Source organism: Oncorhynchus keta, chromosome 13, assembly GCF_023373465.1.
Source record: "Oncorhynchus keta strain PuntledgeMale-10-30-2019 chromosome 13, Oket_V2, whole genome shotgun sequence".
Lineage (NCBI taxonomy): Eukaryota > Metazoa > Chordata > Actinopteri > Salmoniformes > Salmonidae > Oncorhynchus > Oncorhynchus keta.
In genome coordinates this window covers 26,546,572-26,568,862 of record NC_068433.1, presented here as the reverse complement: position 1 = coordinate 26,568,862, position 22,291 = coordinate 26,546,572, and the positions used below count along the sequence as shown (strand labels likewise).

The following is a 22,291-nucleotide window of genomic DNA, read 5'->3' as shown; positions in this document are numbered from 1 at the left end:
GAAGCAAAAAGTGTTACATGTGCTGGTACCACTTTATATGTTTCTTACGGTCTTCAAAAATGGAATACGTTTGTATTAAACGTGTGCCTCGCACAAACGTGTGTGTGACTGTCAAACCTTAGACGAAAAACCGGTGGGTGGAGTCAAACGTTTGACTCTGCCCACATTGAGCTCCGCCCCGAACTGCACACTGCAGTCAGAAATACTTGCCTTTAGTCGCACGTCATTTAGCTAGATGCCATGGACTTTTCAATAATCAGCAGTCACGTGATCCTTAGCCATCTCTTCGATGTTTGACAGCGACCCAATGTAACGTTAAATTGTACATGACCAATACATCATGTAAAAGTTACATTTGACATTTTACAGTTCTTTACCTTCCTAAAATATTGACTAGGAAAATGACGAGGTCCATCATTCGAGTCCTTTCAACTACGTTGAACCGAACGCATATTAAATGTATTTGTCAATTCCTGTGCACCAACAGCCAATGAAAACGTGACTTTGCCTTTGGAGCGTCAACGAATGGGAGCAGCAGCAAGGGAATAAGTCCCACCCTAGTTGAGTTTAGTCAGAGATTAGACTAATTCAGGAGGTTCTTAATTAAACTTTTTCAATTTGAGACCCAAATGAGAAATGTACCGTCCTCGGACGACCCAAATTAAGAAGGTGTGTGATTATGTTTACTCAACTTGCGACCCACCCCTCATGGGTCCCAAACCATAGTTTAAAACCCCTGGACTAATTAATTTAAACTAAATATATCTAAATTATTAACACAAACAGACCCATTTTGAGATCAAGATGAGAGCAAACAGATATTTTTTTATTTCTTCGCCATGATCTCGTAAAAACAAAACAAATACTCAAAAATACAATATAAACTTCTGAAAATCAATACTTAATATTTCTCTTTTCTTAAACCGTATAGAACATAAACATGAGCAAATACAATGTCGGGTGATCACGGACTGTCCAGTTCTACTTGCTTCTCTAGATTGTAGAATATGGTGTTTTACAAAAATGTTGAGCTCCCCCTATTGCCCTGTTAAAATACAGTTACTAGTTTTTACTAGGCATTTGCGCAAGACATACAGTACAAAGTGCCCAAAAAGATTTCAGGTGCTAGCAATTGGGTTTCAATATTAAATCAAGCACACTTCAATCCACCATTTTGAATAGTATACAATGTACACACCCCCTGCAATTCATCCCGAGGGGAAGATGGCAACCTAGAGTGAGGGAGAATTGTATCGTATTCAGTGCCTGCAGTCTCAGGATTGATATGATGAGCAAGTCACAGATAGTCCAACATCCAAGCAGGAAAAGATTGGTGTTTTCATTGGCAATCAAACTGATGATACACCTTTACCACTTCCTGTTTTTTGTCTGTTCCCAAAAAATTGGTTATTTCTGAAAGGTTATGGTAACATCCATAAATACATTGGGATATTCATACCTTCTGCAACAACTTTTTTTTAAACTCCACTGTAACTCATTAGTTACCTTACACTTCGACAACTTATTCAAAATCAGCTGGGGTTCTCTCTTGCCACAAAATAAAGCAGACATAAATAGGTGTATAAAAAAATCCAGTATCAACCATATTGAACTCAAAACAGCAGCTGGAAAACAATGTGAAAAAAGAAAAGAAAGGACGAGACAGAGTGGCGGAGGGGGAGGTTGCTGTGGATGTGGTTGGCCAGAAAAATGTGTATCCCCTCTCCCTACCACTCCTTCTTCTTCTCATCCATGGACACCCCGCCGGGCCCCAGTGCTACGACCAACAGCAGCCCCCCGATGACGGACGTGGTCTGGAAGAAGTCGTACTTGAGGAAGTCATGCATGGGCTTGTAGGCGGGCACCGCCCAGAAGGCGTTGAAGTAGATGTTGATGGCCAGCAGCCATATTACCAGGGTCAGGGCTGCCAGCTTAGTCTTGAAGCCGATGGCTACCAGGATAATGAGGGCCGTACCCACCATGTTCTGGATGATCTGGGTGAGTGGAGAGGGACACATGGGTTAGAAGTCTGAACCACCAATGCTCCTGTTCAACAGTTGCACCAGAACCTATCTAAATGAATGCAGCACTTCATATGGTTTTTAGATATTTGGCAGCCTATGATAACTGTGCATAATCTTCAAAGAAACACTTCAAATGCAAAATCAGTTTGATCTCTGTATACTTATGAGAAAATGCATAATACTGATTTTTCCCCCTATACCTATAGTCCCTCCTGAGTGGCACCATAGATGCAAGGCGGTGTGGTCTACTCACCGAGAAGAAGCTGGGGTCAAAGTGCAGCAGGGTCATGAACATGAGCACCAGCAGGACTCTCCCTCCCAGCTGCATGTACTGCTTTGGCGAGCTCTCTCCCATGGAGGGGACACCAGCGAACATGCTCTTCCCTTCTGAACGCGACTCCGCTAGTAACAGCAGGAGTCCACCGCCCAGGGCAAGGTTCCTGAGAGAGGAGTTAGAGGGAAGGAGGGGACAGGGTGTAAGAGGATCCATAGTTCAAAATAAAGTATTATAGAATTAGTGGGACAGACAGGAAAATGTACCCAAGGTTAAGACACAAACACTCAGTGGTCAGTTTATTAGGTACACCAACCCGTTCATGAAAATGCATCGCTCCAACAGGGAGTCGCGTGGCCATGGCTTGCTATATAATGCAGACAGGCATCCAGTTACTGTTCGATGGAACGTTAGAATGAGCAAAACAAGTGACCTAAGCAACTTTGAGCATGGTATGATTGTCGGTGCCAGACACACCAGATCCAGTATCTCAGAAACGACCCCCCCGGGCTTTTCACACATGACAATGTCTATAGGGTTTCCCCAGAATGGTGCGACAAACAAAAACATCCAGTCAGCAGCAGTCCTGTGGGTGAAAACAGCTTGTTGATGAGAGAGGTCGAAGGAGAATTGTAAGAATCGTGCAAGCTAACAGGCGGGCCATAAGCAGGCTATTAACGGCTCAGTACAACAGTGGTGTGCAGAACGGCATCTTGGAAAGCACAACTCGTCGATCCTTGTCACAGCTGGGCTATTGCAGCAGATGACCACACAGTGTTCCACTCCTATCAGCTAAAAAAAAGTGTGCATGTGATCACCAACACTGGAGAATTGAGGAGTGGAACAACATTGCGTGGTCAGACGAATCCCAGTCCCTGTTGCATCACTCTGATGGCAGAGTCAGGAGTTGGCAGAAGCAGCACAAAAGTCCATGGACCCGTCTTGCCTAGTTTCAAAGGTACAGGTTGGTGGTGATGGCATACCGCCATCCAATCTGCAGCAACTGCGTGATGCCATCGCTTCAGCATGGACCAACATCCCTGTGGAACGTTTCCGACTTGTATAATCCATGCCCCTGAAAAATGCTGGCTGTTCTGGAGGCAAATGGGGCCTCGACCAGGTACTAAACCCTAACCCTGTACCTAATGAAACTGACCAGTGAGTGTAATTGGTAAAGTAATGGAAAATAAACTTAAGTCAAATGTATGTTTTCAATTTAATATGTAAATACAGTGGGTCAAAAAAGTATTTAGTCAGCCACCAATTGTGCAAGTTCTCCCACTTAAAAAGATGAGTCCTGTAATTTTCATAGGTACACTTCAACTATGACAGACAAAATCACATTGTAGGATTTTTTATGAATTTATTTGCAAATTTTGGTGGAAAATAAGTATTTGGTCACCTACAAACAAGAAAAGATTTCTGGCTCTCACAGACCTGTAACTTCTTCTTTAAGAGGCTCCTCTGTCCTCCACTCGTTACCTATATTCATGGAACCTGTTTGAACTTGTTATCAGTATAAAAGACACCTGTCCACGAACTCAAACAGTCAAACTCCAAACTCCACTATGGCCAAGACCAAAGAGCTGTCAAAGGACACCAGAAACAAAATTGTAGACCTGCACCAGGCTGGGAAGACTGAATCTGCAATAGGTAAGCAGCTTGGTTTGAAGAAATCAACTGTGGGAGCAATTATTAGGAAATGGAAGACATACAAGACCATTGATAATCTCCCTCGATCTGGGGCTCCACGCAAGATCTCACCCCGGGGGGTCAAAATGATCCCAAGAAAGGTGAGCAAATATCCCAGAACCACACGGGGGGACCTAGTGAATGACCTGCAGAGAGCTGGGACCAAAGTAACAAAGCCTACCATCAGCAAGGGCATTGAAGATGAAACATGGCTGGGTCTTTCAGCATGACAATGATCCCAAACACACTGCCCGGTCAACGAAGGAGTGGCTTCGTAAGAAGCATTTCAAGGTCCTGGAATGGCCTAGCCAGTCTCCAGATCTCAACCCCATAGACAATCTTTGGAGGGAGTTGAAAGTCCGTGTTGCCCAGCAACAGCCCCAAAACATCACTGCTCTAGAGGAGATCTGCATGGAGGAATGGGCCAAAATTCCAGCAACAGTGTGTGAAAGCCTTGTCAAATGTTTTCTGTAAGTCTTCACCTCTGTCATTGCCAAGAAAGTGTATATAACAAAGTATTGAGATAAACTTTTGTTATTGACCAAAGACTTATTTTTCCACCATCATTTGCAAATAAATTCATTAAAAATCCTACAATGTGATTTTCTGGATTTTTTTCCCTCAGTTTGTCTGTCATAGTTGAAGTGTACCTATGATGAAAATTACAGACCTCATCTTTAAGTGGGAGAACTTGCACAATTGGTGGCTGACTAAATACCTTTTTGCCCCACTGTATCTTATTCATAAACTTAATGGGAGACCTACCTCAACAGAAATTTTATGTCCCATAAAATACTGTATGCAACCGTCTAGAGAAAATAAAAATAAATTCAACATGAAATATTACATAGCCAGAAATTCATGAACATAACCAGTGTCAAGCTGTCAACCATTTGAGTTCTGTCAGCCCAAAAATCACAGAGGGGTGCATTGCAATAGCAATATGTTAGATATTTCCTCACCTGTAAAGCTATGATTCCAAATAATCCAAAGCAGGCATACTGTACAAAATGTCTACTGAGGATAAGGACACAGCCACCTGTTGGAGAGAAAAAGAATGACAGACAGTTAGGATCGAACTAGCACAATAGTTTGTTCCCCCATCTTCCCCAAAAAGGGTGACATTCACACTTATTTCAACCCCCGTATCTTTCCCCAGCCTTCAAAGACGGTATGGGTCATCATTCACGGCCCACACCACACTATTGACTCAAATTAGTCAATAGTAAATGAATGATCGTGGGGTTTTGGCACGAACCCAGATTAACCTTAGTCCTGGGCTAAAAGGCACTTGAGAGACTTACTGAGCAAGCTTTTTCAATCCATGCATGGATGGATCCTATCTGGACCCATGCAGATTGTAAAGATAAAAACATTGATGACAAGCTGATGATCCCAGCCTTGCTCACCAAGCTGTCCTGTGAGGTTGAGCAGTACGAAGCAGGTAGCCAGGAAGTAGCCGCAGCCCCATGTGGCCTCAATGTAGTCCTTCTGCTCATTCCACTGGAACCACATGCGTATGCCGTCCTCCAGAAAGGTGCTGATTAGACACAGCCGGGCCAGGTGAGGCAGGTACTGCTTAGTCACTCGCAAGAACTGCGAGAGAGAGAGAAAGGGACATTTAAGCATGCATTTGGGATAGACAAGGACATTTCAGCAGGCACTAGCATTGACAGTAAAACAGGGTGAATGAGGACATTAATCTTCCTTTTAAAAACTCTACACCCCCAAGGTCTGAAATTGGGATTGGACCTTGTGTATTTTTTGTAATGTTGTGTCGATGCTAGAGGTCGACCGATTAATTAGGGCCGATTTGAAGTTTTCATAACAATTGGAAATCTGTATTTTTTGGCGCCAATTTTTTATATACACCTTTATTTAACTAGGCAAGTCAGTTAAGAACACATTCTTATTTTCAACGACGGCCTGGGAACGGTGGGTTAACTAACTTGTTCAGGGGCACAACAGATTTTCACCTTGTCAGCTCAGAGGATCCAATCTTGCAACATTACAGTTAACTAGTTCAATGCAATAACGACCTGCCTCTCTCTCGTTGCACTCCACAAGGAGCCTGCCTGTTACACAAATGCAGTAAGCCAAGGTAAGTTGCTAGCTTGCATTAAACTTCTTATAAAAAACAATCACTAGTTAACTACATACACATGGTTGATGATATTACTAGATGTTATCTAGCGTGTCCTGCGTTGCATATAATCTGACTGAGCATACAAGTATCTGACTGAGCAGTGGGAGGCAGAAGCAGGCGCGTAAACATTCATTCAAACAGCACTGTAGTGCGTTTTGACAGCAGCTCTTCATTGTGCGTCAAGCATTGCGCTGTTTATGACTTCAAGCCTATCAACTCCCGAGATGAGGCAGGTGTAACCGAAGTGAAATGGCTAGCTAGTTAGCGCGCTAATAGCGTTTCAAACCTCACTCGCTCTGAGCCTTCTAGTAGTTGTTCCCCTTGCTCTGCATGGTTAACGCTGCTTCGATGGTGGCTGTTGTCGTTGCGTTGCTGGTTCGAGCCCAGGGAGGAGTGAGGAGAGGGACGGAAGCTATACTGTTACACTGGCAATACTAAAGTGCCTATAAGAATATCCAATAGTCAAAGGTTAATGAAATACAAATGGTATAGAGGGAAATGGTCCTATAATTACTATAATAACTACAACCTAAAACTTCTTACCTGGAAATATTGAAGACTCATGTTAAAAGAAACCACCAGCTTTCATATGTTCTCGTTCTGAGCAAGGAACTGAAACGTTAGCTTTCTTACATAGCACATATTGCACTTTTACTTTCTTCTCCAACACTTTGTTTTTGCATTATTTAAACCAAATTGAACATGTTTCATTATCTACTTGAGGCTAAATTTATTTTATTGATGTATTATATTAAGTTAAGTGTTCATTCAGTATTGTTGTAATTGTAATTACAAAAAAAAAAAAAAAAAAAGTCAGATTAATCTGTATTTTTGGTCCTCCAATAATCGGTAGCGACATTGTAAAATCATAATCGGTCGACCTCTTGTAGACGCACCAGCAGTGCCCCTGCCCCGCCCTCTCAGATTTGTACTGACTATTGTATCCATCTATACTGACCAAAAATATAAAACGCACCATGCAATAATTTCAAAGATTTTACTGAGTTACAGTTCATAAGGAAATCAGTCAATTTAAATAAATTCATTAGGCTCCAATATATGAATTTCACATGACTGGGAATACAGATATGTATCTGTTGGACACAGTAAGCCTCAGGATTGTGTCAGGTATCACGGTATGTCTGTGCATTCAAATTGCCATCGAGCCATCGAGATTTTACGGCACTACTCAATGACATTGACCCCAATCTCAAAGTAACTATTGAATGTGACACTCAACTGTTCATTACCTCAATATGTGGATTGAGAAATCAAATGGAACCCTGTTTACAACTCTGTATAGAAAAGAAACGGACAGAAATACTATTACAGGGGGACAGGTTCCATCCTGAGCATTTAAGAAGAGGACGTCCTAGAAGCCAGTTTTTCAGACTGCTCCGTATATGCCACTCCACAGAGGATTATCTAGAAAAAGCAGCGGAGATGCGCATGAGGTTTCTAATAGGCTATTCGACCACAATGTGTGGATGAAGCTCTTCATTTGGCTTTGGGAAAAACAAGATGAACTGTTAGAAATAAGACCCGCTAAAGCTAAAGAACACTAATGTTCACAACCACATATATAATACTAAAGAACACTCCGTAATGTTCACAACCACATATACTAAAGCTCACAACCACATATATAATACTAATGAACACTCCGTAATGTTCACAACTACATATACTAAAGCTAAAGAACACTCCGTAATGTTCACAACCACATATACTAAAGCTAAAGAACACTAATGTTCACAACCACATATATAATACTAAAGCTAAAGAACACTAATGTTCACAACCACATATACTAAAGCTAAAGAACACTCCGTAATGTTCACAACCACATACTTTGAACTTGCAAAAAGTGGGAGATGTGGTCAAGAAAAACACATATTTTATCATGAGACCCAGTTTTGCCAGCTGAATTTAAAAATCCACCACTTATTGTGTATAGGAGAGGTTGCAATTTACGCAATAAATTGGTTCATGCAAACTGCCAACCACAAAAGAAAATCAGCCAGGCTCTTTCACGCCCTTTTCCAAATGGTAGCTATAAATGCAGAGGATGCGCACAGTGCAACAATATGATGAAGAGCGCTCTTGCAACTCCTTGCGCATGGATTAAGTTAAGTATATTATTTTTTGTCTCGACTTCATTAGGTTATTATTACTGGGTTATTCCTTTTCATGGTTGGAGTGAGGACCTTTTTGAACTCTATAGAAATGTTTTCTACGCACCAGCCACCATTAATTCTAGCCTGAGAGCAAATCCTCCAACTGGCTTTACCGGAATGTGGAAAAGGAAATAAATATACTGAAAAATCATATGAGATAACATGCAAGGGCATTCCAAAAGCAATATGGGACAATAGACAGAGCATAGGACAGCTGGTTGCATTTCAGCAGGGACTGAGGTGGGGTAAGAAGGGTTAGGGTTATTTATTAGGAAGATGGACTAAAACAGGCTCTCAGGAAAAAAAAAACACACTGGTTTGTGTCAGCATCAATGTAGTAAAGTACTACGTTACAAACTTTTAAATTCTGCAAATCCAAATATATCCTGTGTCAGGTTATTGACCCTTGCAACCACTATGTGTGAAATAAACCCCTGCTCACTTAAATCGCAACAAAAAAAACTGTCCTACATTTACTAAGGCTCTATTATGTTGGCTTCCCTCCATACATTGAAACTGATAATCTTCTACCTACTAAAGGAAGTACAGCAGAAGAACATTAATCATCCCACACCCCTCCCACCATACAGTCCACATCAGCACTGCCTGGTCTTGGCAGCCTATCACAGTTCAACAACTCCCACGTCAGTGGGCGAGTTCGTTTTGCGTGGCCCGGTGCCCCGGATGGGTGGAGATTTCACTTAAGGACCAATGGAATGCTCTACAATGTACAGAATCTGCCCACCCGGGGCACCGAGCCATGAAAAACAAACTTGACCATTCATAGCGGCACACGAGGGCCTAGCAACCAATCAGAGGATGTAGAAGGTGTTGTGACAGCCTAGATATGGAGCATAGTGGAGTAGCCTACATTAGACTAAAACTATTTTCTTAGAGCTTATTAGTGAAGAATGTGCCTTTGAAAGTGTAGGGCAGGCCTACCTTAAGCCACGTTTCATGGCACAGCAATTTGAGGTGTACATGTTCAGACTTTGACATTAAACATTGCTGTAAAATAACCCAAGGAGTGGACTTGGGCATGTCATATACCTGGTGGTAAACCAAATATTTGGTATTAGCTAGTGCTAATTCAAAAAGTTCACAAAAGTAACAAGACTAGGTTACACCCACATAGATCCCATTGTATTCTCTACCTATGGTTACACACTCACTGAATGTATATCCTTAGGGTATGTCAATTGTGTAGTATGTCAACTGTGTAAAGAAAAACAAACAGGCCTAGTAAACAGAAAAAGCTCAAATGGTTAAAGCAAGTCTGTAGGCTAGAGCAATTTGAAATGATATATTGTAACTTCCTATCGAAGGAAATAAGGCATTGTAAGGCTTGCATTATATGACTTCCTGTGTAATCTTCATACTGGGTAACACATACATGTAACCTGAACTATGGGGTTCTTGACACTGTCCCCTTATATACCTGAGCATTTCAAGGGGATTGCAATTTAATCCACATGACAACAAGCTAGACCTACTGTAGGGGCATACAAGACCATAACATGTTCACATTTTCTTTCTTATACATTACACAACACACACCATCGTAAGAACTGAGTGTGGTGGCATGGCTGTGGGGCAGTCAATGTGCACAGTTCTTTGCATTTCAGCTAAAAGAGTTAGTTCAATAGAACCAACCACATGTAATAGGCCCTGGCTACAAGAGGTAAGCTGCAAAGCCCTCCATGTTGTTGGCAATATAAGCCCAACACACGATTGAGCAACCACAGTACCATTTCACAATGGTAAAGTGATTAATAATACTTATGAACTGTGATTATAACTAAATAGGAACTTTTAGAAAATTTGCCATAAAACTTATGGCGTCGAGGTTTACAAACACATTTTGCAGTGAGGAATTCATTAATGAGACAGTGCCACTGATTTACCAATTAGTTTGGAAGGCCACCAGAACAAGCCATACAAAATGTATCAACTAGGTAACTTACAGTACAGTCAACTGGCGTTAGTTAAGTTAGCAAGCTAACGTCAACTACCGTTTGTTACTATGTGGCCAGAGTTATATTTGCTAACCAGACATTAACGTTAGATAGCGAACAGTACAACCAGAACCATGCATGTGTGGATCTGGCTACAACAAGCAGGAAAAGCACAAGAGGACAATCATTTGTGCACTTTTGTACTGCTGCAGTCATTGGCTATTAGCTACATGATGATAGCTATCGTGTGATAACGTTAACGTAGTTGGAAAACTATGTAGCTAGGTAAACGAATGACAGTAACAGGAAATAATGCGTGTAGCTAGCTAGTTGAGCAAGTAATATTAGCCATCAAGCTATAACGAGTCACTCAGTCAAGCAGCTGTGGCTAGCTAGCTAGGTACTGTAACTTAAGAACCCAGATTTCCTTTGAGTCGGACTGTAAGGTACCGCTAGCTAACAACTAACTAGCTGTGAAACGAGGAAGTTACCTGGTCCGCCACATCTTCAGCTTGACTCATGAGCTCCTCCTGCCCCATGTCTAACGATAGATACTGAGGCTTAATGCTATACGTTATCAACGTGAAGGTAATATTAGCTAACTCCTCTGCCTCCGATAATCACTTGAGCAATTCTTCGCTGTCACAAATGCGCCTCTGCCCCACAATGCTTCACGTTGCAAGGATAGCACCTCGTTTGGCAGCGTTCATGTACTAGTCGGAACTAGAAAACTCTGAAATGTCCCGAATTACTGTGTATTTGTAGCTGTACAAGTGCCGCGTTCAACTAGTTGCCAAGTCGAAAATGTCTAAGTTTCCTAGTTCAGACATGCACCGGAACGCAGCATTGGTCTACGGAGCGCTGTTTGCCACGTATACTTATCCAGGGGGTTCGTCATTTTGCCATGTTTACTGGTTTGCTCATGTAAACAATTATAGATGAGAATATTACAAATTTACATGAGATATGGCCTATGTAGTGTATCAAGCAGCATGACAAAAACACCAACATGTAAACAATCTTCAATGTGACCCAATATTGGGAAACAAGCACTTCGCTACACCCGCAAAAACGTCTGCTAAACACGTGTATGTGATCAATTAAATTAGATTTGACTTCTGCCATGCTACAGACGTACATTTATTTGATCATCTCTATGCGGAAGATGGTGACATTTCCTATTCAATATTAACAAAATACGGACTATTTTCACAATAACTACAAAATCAGAGGATAATATTTGTGCACTTTTATTATACTTTTTATGCAATAACATAACTTCTGCAGAAGAGTGAGGTAGAGGACAGAAAAATAATAGATGATATCGATCATACAGTGTCTTCAGAAAGTATTTACATGTATTTATTTTTATATTGAAAAACCTCGCTGGTCTTTGTGGTTGAATCTGTGTTAGAAATGTACTGCTCGACTAAGGGACCTTACAGATAATTGTATGTGTGAGGTACAGAGATGAGGTAGTCATTCAAAACTAATGTTAAAACACGTATTGCACACAGAGTGAATCCATGCAACGTATTAGTCCTGAACTTATTTAGGGTTGCTATAACTAAGGGGTTGAGTACTTAATTGACTCAAGACATTTCAGCTTTCATTTTTTTATGAATTTGTAAAAAAAGAAGAAAAAAAGATTAAATCCACTTTGACATTATGGGATATTGTGTAGAGGTCAGTGAAACAAAATGTCAAAGTAATCCATTTTAAAATTCAGGCTGTAAAACAAAATGTGGAAAAAGTCAAGCGGTGTGAATACTTTCTGAAGGCACTAAGTCTCATAATAAACAAGAAACTTACTTTCAACATAACCTCTGAAGAAGTTTAGCAAACACGCAGTCAAAAGTACAGTAATGCAGTCAAGACAGATACTATGCTACCTTTGTTCAAAAACAGTTGCAAAATTCCTAGATTTAAAAAAAAAAACATTCTATCAAAAGGTGTATTGAACTGGAGTGCAATAAGACTATAAAGAATATTTCCATATTATATTTACATGTCTACAAGTGAACCATTTAGTGGCCTCAACCCAATTCAGCACAGGTAAAAGTTCGTACTTCTCACACTTTTTGTACATGTAACAAATGTAGCCTTTACAACGGTTCCTGTTTGCACACCATTCCAGTCGAGCTAGGGCCAGAGGCTGAGCTAACCCCAAAGGTGTGACTGACCACAAATGGAAGGTCTGCCACAGTGGCTTTCAGAGAGTCTGTGTAGTTGGTCTTAGCCATCCAGACCTGTCTTCGGATGGCTACAGAAGCAGCCATGACTCTTCCAGACAGTTCAGCTTGGTGGGAGGACAGCTGGAGGGTGAACTGGCCAATGAGCTTCAGCTCGTTAAGGGCCGCCATAAAACGCTGTGCTGGACAATCCTCAGTGATCTCCAGCAGAAGCCTCCTCTGGTAGTCTGATAGGTAGCGCAGGTAGTTGGCCGTCTTGGCAAGCATGCCAGCAGTCTGGTACATCCTCTCTACTAGAGTCTCAGTGAAACGCCATCGCTCAGCTGGCACCGGCGCCTCCTTGTTCTCTGTGGGCTTCACCGCCTGGAAGATGGCCGACATGAAGCAGTTGACCTGGGGCATCTGGTCATAGGCTGGAGACTGGCAGTCGTGAAGCCTGTACATCTTAGAGAAAAGCTCCCTGTACGGTTTCGAGCTGGCAGGGTTTGGCCAAGAGCTCTGGACCAGGTCCTCAAACTCCGGCACCATTGTGGGGTCTGGTGGGCTGAGGCTGGTTGGTGTGCTGGGAAAGTCTATACCAAGATACTTGGCAGCACGTGCCATGAGGCTCTGAAGCTCCATAGCTTCCAGTAAGTCCTGTTTAGAGATAGGACCCTCAGTTGACTGAGAGGCGTCCTCCCCTTCACGGTGTCCATCACTGAGAGGTCTCAAGGCAAACGAAATGGAGGAAGGCTCCTCTTCCTGTTTCACAATGGTACCGGACATAGATTCCATCACTAGCTGCTCGCTGACAGGGCAGGATAAATCTCTCTGGTTGCCCTCCTGAGACGAGGTGGATGCCAGAGGGATGGAGGCGTGAAGATGTATAGTTTGGGCTGGAGTGGGGAAAGACACAACAGCCTCAGCACCTCTCCTCTCCAGAGCCTCAATGCGCTTCTCCAGAACAGCCCACTGTAGCTGAACGGCCTGTTGAACAACCTCCACCAGCTCCCCGTGCCTCCTCTCTGACCGGACAGCTTGCCGCGACTCCCTCTGAGACCTCCTTCCCTTTCCAGAGGGGCAGGAATCATCTTCATCAGAGGTCCAGCCTGAAGAGGAAGAGGAGGAGGAGGGAGAGCGTCTCCGCCTGTGACTACCGCGGCTTCGTTTGGAGCGTTTGGAGCAGCACGATGAGAAACCGTGTCGTTTACAGGAGCTGGAGGTCAGCATGTTGGAACCTGATTGGCTCAAGGATGGGGTGGAGTCAGCTGACTGCTGAATAGCAAGTTGTGAGAGAAAAGTGCCTTTTGGGATGCTCAAATTGTCCCCTGCCTGCGCTGGGGGTGGGGAGAGGATGGTGAACAACACTGGCATGGTGGAGGAATGGGCTGGTGTGGAAGCAGAGAGCCGATGTGGGGGCAGGGTGGGGACTGTATTTTCTTCCGGTTTTGGTTCCTTGATGGGAGCTGAAGTGGTCTCAGGTTTGGGCTGAACTTCAGACTGTGCTGCCTCGTGCTTCCTCTGCTGGCTCTCGCGGTGCATTATCTCCTGAACTTTAGTGAGGCGGTTGATGCAGGTGCTCCAGTCCATCTTGGCACAGTGCGGGCATTTGCCGTACTCCAGCACAGCCTCCTTGGCATGCTGGATGCCCAGACAGTGCAGGCACAGCTCATGGGTGTCTTTGACAGGAATCTTGTGTTTGCGACAATCACACCACGTGAACCTTGGGGATGAAGTTGCCATATCAAACAGCTGTTGTGGAGAGCAAGGACCCAAAGAAGAGTCCTGTCAATGTTCTCAGTTTAGGAGATAATTTGTGGGACTGATTATGTTGGCTCCCCTGTAACAAGAAGGAATAAATAGCCATATGAAACCAACATAGGTCATCATCATTGCACGCATATCTTCTTTACATATAGTTAGCTGACATGAAGCTACAGCTGACATGAAGCTACTGCTGGCTATGAGGCGAGTCCATCGCGAAGCAAAAGCACGAATATTTGATCAAATGTATTAATATTTCAAAACGTAAAATATATCACTTAGACTAGGCAGTATGCTAATACAATTGGAATTAAAGTATCTTCTTTGTGTGACCCTCTCCTAGTTGTTTGTTGACGTTGGCCAACCAAGCTAGCTAGAAAGTAAATAAGCACGCTTTGAAAACGTAGCTATGAATATTTGAAACCATATACTACACTTATAAATGCACACTTACCCCGATCGAATCTGTTAAAGGTTGTTTACTCGAAAATATGATCTGCAAAGATACACACGACATGTGGAGGGATGACTCCTCAGTTGCTCCTACGTCATACGCTGTGCGACAGAAACTAAATAGCAAAGACCTTGTAGTAACAACAAGATCCAAAGTTTGCGCGTTCTCTCAATTTAATAAAATATTTTTTTTGGCCACGTACACATGGTCAGCAGATGTTATTGCGAGTGTAGTGAAATGCTTGTGCCTCTAGTTCCGAAAGTGCAGCAATATCTAACATGTAATCTAACAATTCCACAACAACTACCTAATACACACACATCTAAGTAAAGGAATAAGAATACATACCTATATATATACTGATGAGCAATGACAGAGCAGCATAGGCAAGATGCAATAGATGGTATAAAATACAGTATGTATAGTATGTATATATATATATATGTGAGAAATGCAAGATATGTAAACATTATTAAAGTGTCATTATTAAAGTGACTAGTGATCCATTTATTAAAGTGTCCAATGATTTCAAGTCTGTATGTAGGCAGCAGCCTCTCTGTGTTAGTGATGGCTGTTTAACAGACTGATGGCCTTGAGGTAGAAGCTGTTTTTCAGTCTCTCGGTCCCAGCTTAGATGCACCTGTACTGACCTCGCCTTCTGAATGGTAGCAGAGTGAACAGGCAGTGGCTCGGGTGGTTGTTGTCCTTGATGATCTATTTGGCCTTCCTGTGACATCGGGTGGTGTAGGTGTCCTGGAGGGCAGGTAGTTTGCCCCCAGTGATGTGTTGTGCAGACCGCACCACCCTCTGGAGAGCCTATCATTTGTGGGTGGTGCTGTTGCCGTACCAGGCGGGGATGCAACCCGACAGGATGCTCTCAATTGTGCATCTGTAAAAGTTTGTGAGGGTTTTAGGTGACAAGCCAAATTTCATCAGCCTCCTGAGGTTGAAGAGGCGCTGTTGCGTCTTCTTCACCACACTGTCTGTATGGGTGGACCATTTCAGGTTGTCCATGATGTGTACACCAAGAAACTTAAAACTTTCCACCTTCTCCACTGCTGTCCCTTGAATGTGGATAGGGGGGTGCTCCCTCTGCTGTTTCCTGAAGTCCACGATCCTCTCTTTTGTTTTGTTGACGTTGAGTGAGAGGTTGTTTTGCTGACACCACACTCCGAGTGCCTTCACCTCCTAACCTGTAGGTTGTCTCAGCATTGTTGGTAATCTAGCCTACTACTGTTGTGTCATCTGCAAACTTGATGATTGAGTTGGAGACGTGCATGGCCATGCAGTTATGGGTGAACAGGTAGTACAGGAGGGGTTGAGCATGCACCCCTGTGGGGCCCCAGTGTTGAGGATCAGCAAATTGGAGATGTTGTTTCCTACCTTCACCACCTGGGGGTGGCCCGCCAGGAAGTCCAGGACCCAATTGCACAGGTTGGGGTTGAGACCCAGGGCCTCTTGCTTAATGAGCTTGGAGGATACTATGGTGTTTAATGCTGAGCTATAGTCAATGAACAGCATTCTTACATCGGTATTCCTCTTGTCCAGATGGGATAGGGCAGTGTGATGGCGATTGCATCGTCTGTGGACCTATTGGGGCGGTAATCAAATTGAAGGGGGTCTAGTGTGACAGGTAAGGCGGAGGTGATATGATCCTTGACAAGCCTCTCAATGCACTTCATGATGACAGAAGTGAGTGCGACAGGCGATAGTCATTTAGTTCAGTTACCTTTACTTTCTTGGGTACAGGAACAATAGTGGTCATTTTGAAGCATTTGGGGACAGCAGACTGGGATAGGGAGAGATTGAATCAAATCAAATCATCAAATCAAATTTATTAAAGTGCTGTACTGAAACCCAGCCTAAAAACCCAAACAGCAAGCAATGCAGGTGTAGAAGCATGGTAGCTAGGAATAACTCCCTAGAAAGGCCAAAACCTAGGAAGAAACCTAGAGAGGAACCAGGCTATGAGGGGTGGCCAGTCCTCTTCTGGCTGTGCCGGGTGGAGATTATAACAGAACATGGCCAAGATGTTCCAATATTCATAAATGACCAGCATGGTCAAATAATAACAATCACAGTGGTTATCGAGGGTGGTTATCGAGGGTGCAACAGGTCAGCACCTCAGGAGTAAATGTCAGTTGGCTTTTCATAGCCGATCATTGAGAGTATCTCTACCGCTCCTGCTGTCTCTAGAGAGTCGAAAACAGCAGATCTGGGACAGGTAGCACGTCCGGCGAACAGGTCAGGGTTCCATAGCCGCAGACGGAACAGTTGAAACTGGAGCAGCAGCCCGGCCAGGTGGACTGGGGACAGCAAGGAGTCATCATGCCAGGTAGTCCTGAGGCATGGTCCTCGGGCTCAGGTCCCCTGAGAGAGAGAAAGAAAGAAAGAGCATACTTAAATTCACACAGGACACTGGAGAAATACTCCAGATATAACAGACTGACCCTAGCCCCCCAACACAAACTACTGCAGCATAAATACTGGAGGCTGAGACAGGAGGGGTCAGGAGACACTGTGGCCCCATTCGATGATACCCCCAGACAGGGTCAAACAGGCAGGATATAAACCCACCCTCTTTGCCAAAGCACAGCCCCAACACCACTAGAGGGATATCTTCAACCACCAACTTAGCATCCATGAGACAAGGCCGAGTATATCCCACAAAGATCTCTGCCACGGCACAACCCAAGGGGCGGCACCAACCCAGAGAGGAAGACCACGTTAGTGACTCAACCCACTCAAGTGACACACCCCTCCAAGGGACTGCATGGAAGAGCACCAGTAAGCCAGTGACTCTGCCCCTGTAATAGGGTATGTGTCCGTACACACACCAGCCAGCTGGTTTGCACATGATCTGAGGACACAGCTCGGGATGCCTTTTGGGCTGGCAGCCTTGCGAGGGTTAACATGTTTTTAAAAAATCTTACGTCAGCCACTGAGAAGGAGAGCCGACAGTCCTTGGTAGCAGGCCATCAAATACCTCATCTGGCAGTTATCAAACATTTTCACTATCTATGGTCAAGTGAGTACATTTGGGACATTTTCATAATTGGAGCTATATGATGAACATCAAATGCTGTAGTTGAGATGCTATATTGGACAACATTGTGTCTTGTGTGGCATAGTTGTGAGATCATGGTCCATGCAACGCCAGTGTTGTGGGTTCAATTCCCAGTGGACCAGTATGGGAAAATATAAATATGTATGCACTGATGAGTGCAAGTCGCTCTGGATAAGAGCATCTGTAAGATGTACATTTGGTGCTGGGCAAATAGCAGAATCCATGTCAAGACAAGAAAATGCTTTTGTGTGGAACATTACAGATGTAGTGTTGATTGTCAACTTTTGCTCAAAATTAGACAGAAAAATTGATAATTAGCTACTTGTCTTATGTTTGAATCTACTTAGGAAAACTCGACAGGATGAGAGCATATGACACAAGATCAAAGTGCGAGAAGCACAGCATTCACCTTTATTTTCCATTTTTAACATGGGCACAGCATTCACCTTTATTTTATATGTTTAACATGGTCTTTAAAACCTTTTCTTTTACAGTTATGATTCTTGAATTTCTTCTGGAAACCCCCATCCTGAACCTGTCGTAGATGCAAAGAGAGCAGTGTTACTAATTACAGTAATTCAACAACCACATGCAGACCTGTTTGCTTGGAACACTGCTCAACACTACTGGTGAGAAAAAAAAAGTTCCATGAGGGTTAAGCCATCTGACCTTCTTGCGTTTCTGTGGCGCCTGTTTATCAATCTCCATCTCCTCTTCATCATCATCTGTTTTAAAGGCATATTTTTCCTCCTCCATACCCTCGGTCTCCTTTTTCAGAGAGAATAAAGTGGCTGTAGGTAAAGAAAAGCCAGACATTAGTTTTCACCTTCCAGAAAGGAAGCAAATGTAACAAATAAAATATACTTGAATCCACATACAGTGCCTTGCGAAAGTATTCGGCCCCCTTGAACTTTGCGACCTTTTGCCACATTTCAGGCTTCAAACAAAGATATAAAACTGTATTTATTTGTGAAGAATCAACAACAAGTGGGACACAATCATGAAGTGGAACGACATTAATTGGATATTTCAAACTTTTTTAACAAATCAAAAACTGAAAAATTGGACGTGCAAAATTATTCAGCCCCCTTAAGTTAATACTTTGTAGCGCCACCTTTTGCTGCGATTACAGCTGTAAGTCGCTTGGGGTATGTCTATCAGTTTTGCACATCGAGAGTGACATTTTTTTCCCATTCCTCCTTGCAAAACAGCTCGAGCTCAATGAGGTTGGATGGAGAGCATTTGTGAACAGCAGTTTTCAGTTCTTTCCACAGATTCTCGATTGGAATCAGGTCTGGACTTTGACTTGGCCATTCTAACACCTGGATATGTTTATTGTTGAACCATTCCATTGTAGATTTTGCTTTATGTTTTGGATCATTGTCTTGTTGGAAGACAAATCTCCGTCCCAGTCTCAGGTCTTTTGCAGACTCCATCAGTTTTTCTTCCAGAACGGTCCTGTATTTGGCTCCATCCATCTTCCCATCAATTTTAACCATCTTCCCTGTCCCTGCTGAAGAAAAGCAGGCCCAAACCATGATGCTGCCACCATCATGTTTGACAGTGGGGATGGTGTGTTCAGGGTGTTGCTTTTACGCCAAACATAACATTTTGCATTGTTGCCAAAAAGTTACATTTTGGTTTCATCTGACCAGAGCACCTTCTTCCACATGTTTGGTGTGTCTCCCAGGTGGCTTGTGGCAAACTTTAAATGACACTTTTCATGGATATCTTTAAGAAATGGCTTTCTTCTTGCCACTCTTCCATAAAGGCCTGATTTGTCCAATATACGACTGTTTTTTGTCCTATGGACAGAGTCTCCCACCTCAGCTGTAGATCTCTGCAGTTCATCCAGAGTGATCATGGGCCTCTTGGCTGCATCTCTGATCAGTCTTCTCCTTGTATGAGCTGAAAGTTTAGAAGGACGGCCAGTTCTTGGTAGATTTGCAGTGGTCTGATACTCCTTCCATTTCAATATTATCGCTTGCACAGTGCTCCTTGGGATGTTTAAAGCTTGGGAAATATTTTTGTATCCAAATCAGGCTTTAAACTTCTTCACAACAGTATCTCGGACCTGCCTGGTGTGTTGCTTGTTCTTCATGATGCTCTCTGCGCTTTTAACAGACCTCTGAGACTATCACAGTGCAGGTGCATTTATACGGAGACTTGATTACACACAGATGGATTGTATTTATCATCATTAGTCATTTAGGTCAACATTGGATCATTCAGAGATCCTCACTGAATTTCTGGAGAGAGTTTGCTGCACTGAAAGTAAAGGGGCTGAATAATTTTGCACGCCCAATTTTTACGTTTTTGATTTGTTAAAAAAGTTTGAAATATCCAATACATGTCGTTCCACTTCATGATTGTGTCCCACTTGTTGTTGATTCTTCACAAAAAAATACAGTTTTATATCTTTATGTTTGAAGCCTGAAATGTGGCAAAAGGTCACAAAGTTCAAGGGGGCTGAATACTTTCGCAAGGCACTGCACTGTGTGTTCTAGCTCATCCACAGCAGACATTAGTCGTGTCATACAGCTGATGATCAGATAAATTGACAGGCTGTTCCAAAATGAACGAATGGCAGGAGTCAAAGCAATCGCGCATTAGGAGTACTATTTTTGACATTTTAAATACTATAAATATTTTTTTTTTTGCATACTATTTAGTACGCTAGTATGTGTATTCAGACACTGCCAGTGTCACCATTGACTGTTTTTCACACAAAAATGACTGAAGTACTAACAGGGGTACAGGTCACTCATGCTGTCCTCGGAGTCACTGCCTCCCTCATCGCTGGAGTCAGGAGCCCACGCTCCATTCCCCCGCTGGAAGTTGCGCCCCCTCTCCCCATCTTTCTCTCTATCTCTGGGCTGCTTCTGTCGGAGGCTGGCTGGCATGTACTCCACACCCTGTTGCACACACTCTTCATCTAGGGGAGAGATTAAACAAAACTGTACTGGCAACAGTGAAAACAACCATCTATGTGGTGTTTCGGGTAGTTCTATTTTAGAGACATATCTGATGGATTGTAAAGATGATTCACTGGTAAATTGAAAGCGCAGAACTAAAGTCCTCTGAAACAACACACAACAGCACTCAGTGGAAAACCTCTATAAACATTGAGTGGAAAGGAAGCATCAACATTTGAGGGTAGGTAGGAAGAATGACATTTTGGGTGGCAAGAAGTACTGACATTTCTTCTTCGCTTTTTGGAACCGCTTCCCATTGACATGCTGTAAGACATGGTGTGGCAGGCGATTGATGTGTCTGAGCGTCAACTTGCAGAAGAGATGATTGCTGAAGGTCAGACATAACAGAATTGGTCAGTTACCCTAACCCCAAGAACTGGTTAGAGAGTGGGGACATAACTTCAGAGACAGACAGGCACTTGATAACCACAGAAGTCCTATAACCACATTGAATTGGTGGCAGCAGTTGGAGAACCTCTGGATGGGTCTGGAGAGATAGGAGGAATGTTTAGCCTCCTTGAATGTGGGTGTAATATCATATAGCATCTGCCAAGAGGTCATAGATGCATCCCCTCTAAAACACGAAACCGCCAACTGCTGAGATTATGGCTCTTGGGGAATACTTACGGTTGCTTCGAGCTGGGCACAACATGTGGTTCATATTGACTATAGTTGAACTCTGCATTAGAACACATTTTCTGATATTTCTTCCCTTTGGTGAAGTTCTGGAGCTCTGTGAGGTTGCAAGGACAATCATGTCCATTGAGTACGCATTTGATCTAAAACATTAAAAGGTTAAACAAAATGCTGTCATATACATGTCATGTAGTTCACATCAGATACAGCATAACATTATTAGCTCGCTAGCCAACGTTAGCTACCTTTTTTGCCAACGTTAGTCTATACGATATTTTGTGAAAATAAGTTTGGTGCGGTTGGAATTCTAACCTTTTTGCCGTCGTCGGTAAGTTCAAAAAATGGGTGATTCAGAAGGAAAGCTTTGACATCTGCAGGTAGGTCCTCCATGGTAGGTTAGCTAGAAAGCTAACTAAGGTTCATATTTTATTTTGTTAGCTACTAGCTGTGCCAGTCACGTGTGATTCGCCCCACGTGGCTACGCGGGCGTATTTCTTTCTCTCAAGACTTATAGGACTGTGGCGCCACCTATTGTTTATAACAGTATGGAGCAGTCTGATATATTTTGATGGCCTTCTATGAATCTATGTCATCAAAAGGAACATACAATTCGACACACCAATTAGGATCTGGCTAAAAATACTTGCAGTTATAGAACCCATTGCCCTTCATGGTTGTGAGGTCTGGGGTCTACTCACCAACCAAGAATTCACAAAATGTATATAGAAATAATATGACATTTGAAATGTCTTTATTCTTTTTGATCTTTTGTGATTGTAGTTTACTGTACGTTTTGTATTGTTTATTTCAATTCTGTTTATTATCTATTTAACTTTCTTTGGCAATGTAAAAATATGTTTTCCCATGCCAATAAAAAGCCCCTTAAATTGAAATTGAATCGATATTTATGGGACCTAGTACCACGGAGTTTTTAAACCCAGAGGCACAACGTCGCA

General features: G+C 42.9%; 3 protein-coding genes across 4 annotated transcripts; all 3 read right to left on the bottom strand.

Moving 5' to 3' along the window:
• Window positions 1-805: 805 nt before the first annotated feature.
• On the bottom strand, window positions 806-11,089 carry LOC118373058 (surfeit locus protein 4-like). Its single transcript, XM_035759119.2, has 6 exons — window positions 10,760-11,089; window positions 5,400-5,586; window positions 4,953-5,029; window positions 4,756-4,799; window positions 2,278-2,464; window positions 806-1,994 (listed from the first exon to the last, which is right to left on the bottom strand). Exons 1-6 carry the CDS (start codon window positions 10,805-10,807, stop codon window positions 1,728-1,730), a joined length of 810 nt encoding a protein of 269 aa, XP_035615012.1. The 5' UTR covers window positions 10,808-11,089; the 3' UTR covers window positions 806-1,727.
• A 413-nt stretch (window positions 11,090-11,502) lies between these two features.
• LOC118373069 (uncharacterized) lies at window positions 11,503-14,761 on the bottom strand. The gene is made up of 2 exons (XM_035759135.1): window positions 14,658-14,761; window positions 11,503-14,279 (listed from the first exon to the last, which is right to left on the bottom strand). Exon 2 carries the CDS (start codon window positions 14,180-14,182, stop codon window positions 12,374-12,376), a length of 1,809 nt encoding a protein of 602 aa, XP_035615028.1. The 5' UTR covers window positions 14,183-14,279; window positions 14,658-14,761; the 3' UTR covers window positions 11,503-12,373.
• Window positions 14,762-16,666: 1,905 nt separating this feature from the next.
• On the bottom strand, window positions 16,667-21,840 carry LOC118373061 (surfeit locus protein 2-like). Of its 2 annotated transcripts, XM_052459874.1 has the most exons (7): window positions 21,648-21,840; window positions 21,327-21,478; window positions 20,924-21,027; window positions 20,474-20,659; window positions 18,394-18,515; window positions 18,171-18,259; window positions 16,667-17,027 (listed from the first exon to the last, which is right to left on the bottom strand). In XM_052459874.1, the coding sequence occupies exons 1-6, from the start codon at window positions 21,723-21,725 to the stop codon at window positions 18,173-18,175; spliced, it is 729 nt and encodes a 242-aa protein (XP_052315834.1). In that variant the 5' UTR covers window positions 21,726-21,840; the 3' UTR covers window positions 16,667-17,027; window positions 18,171-18,172. The 2 variants fall into 2 exon arrangements, with proteins under 2 accessions (XP_052315834.1, XP_035615017.1); XM_035759124.2 differs by lacking the exon at window positions 16,667-17,027 and having other exon boundaries at window positions 18,107-18,259.
• Between the last annotated feature and the right edge of the window lie 451 nt (window positions 21,841-22,291).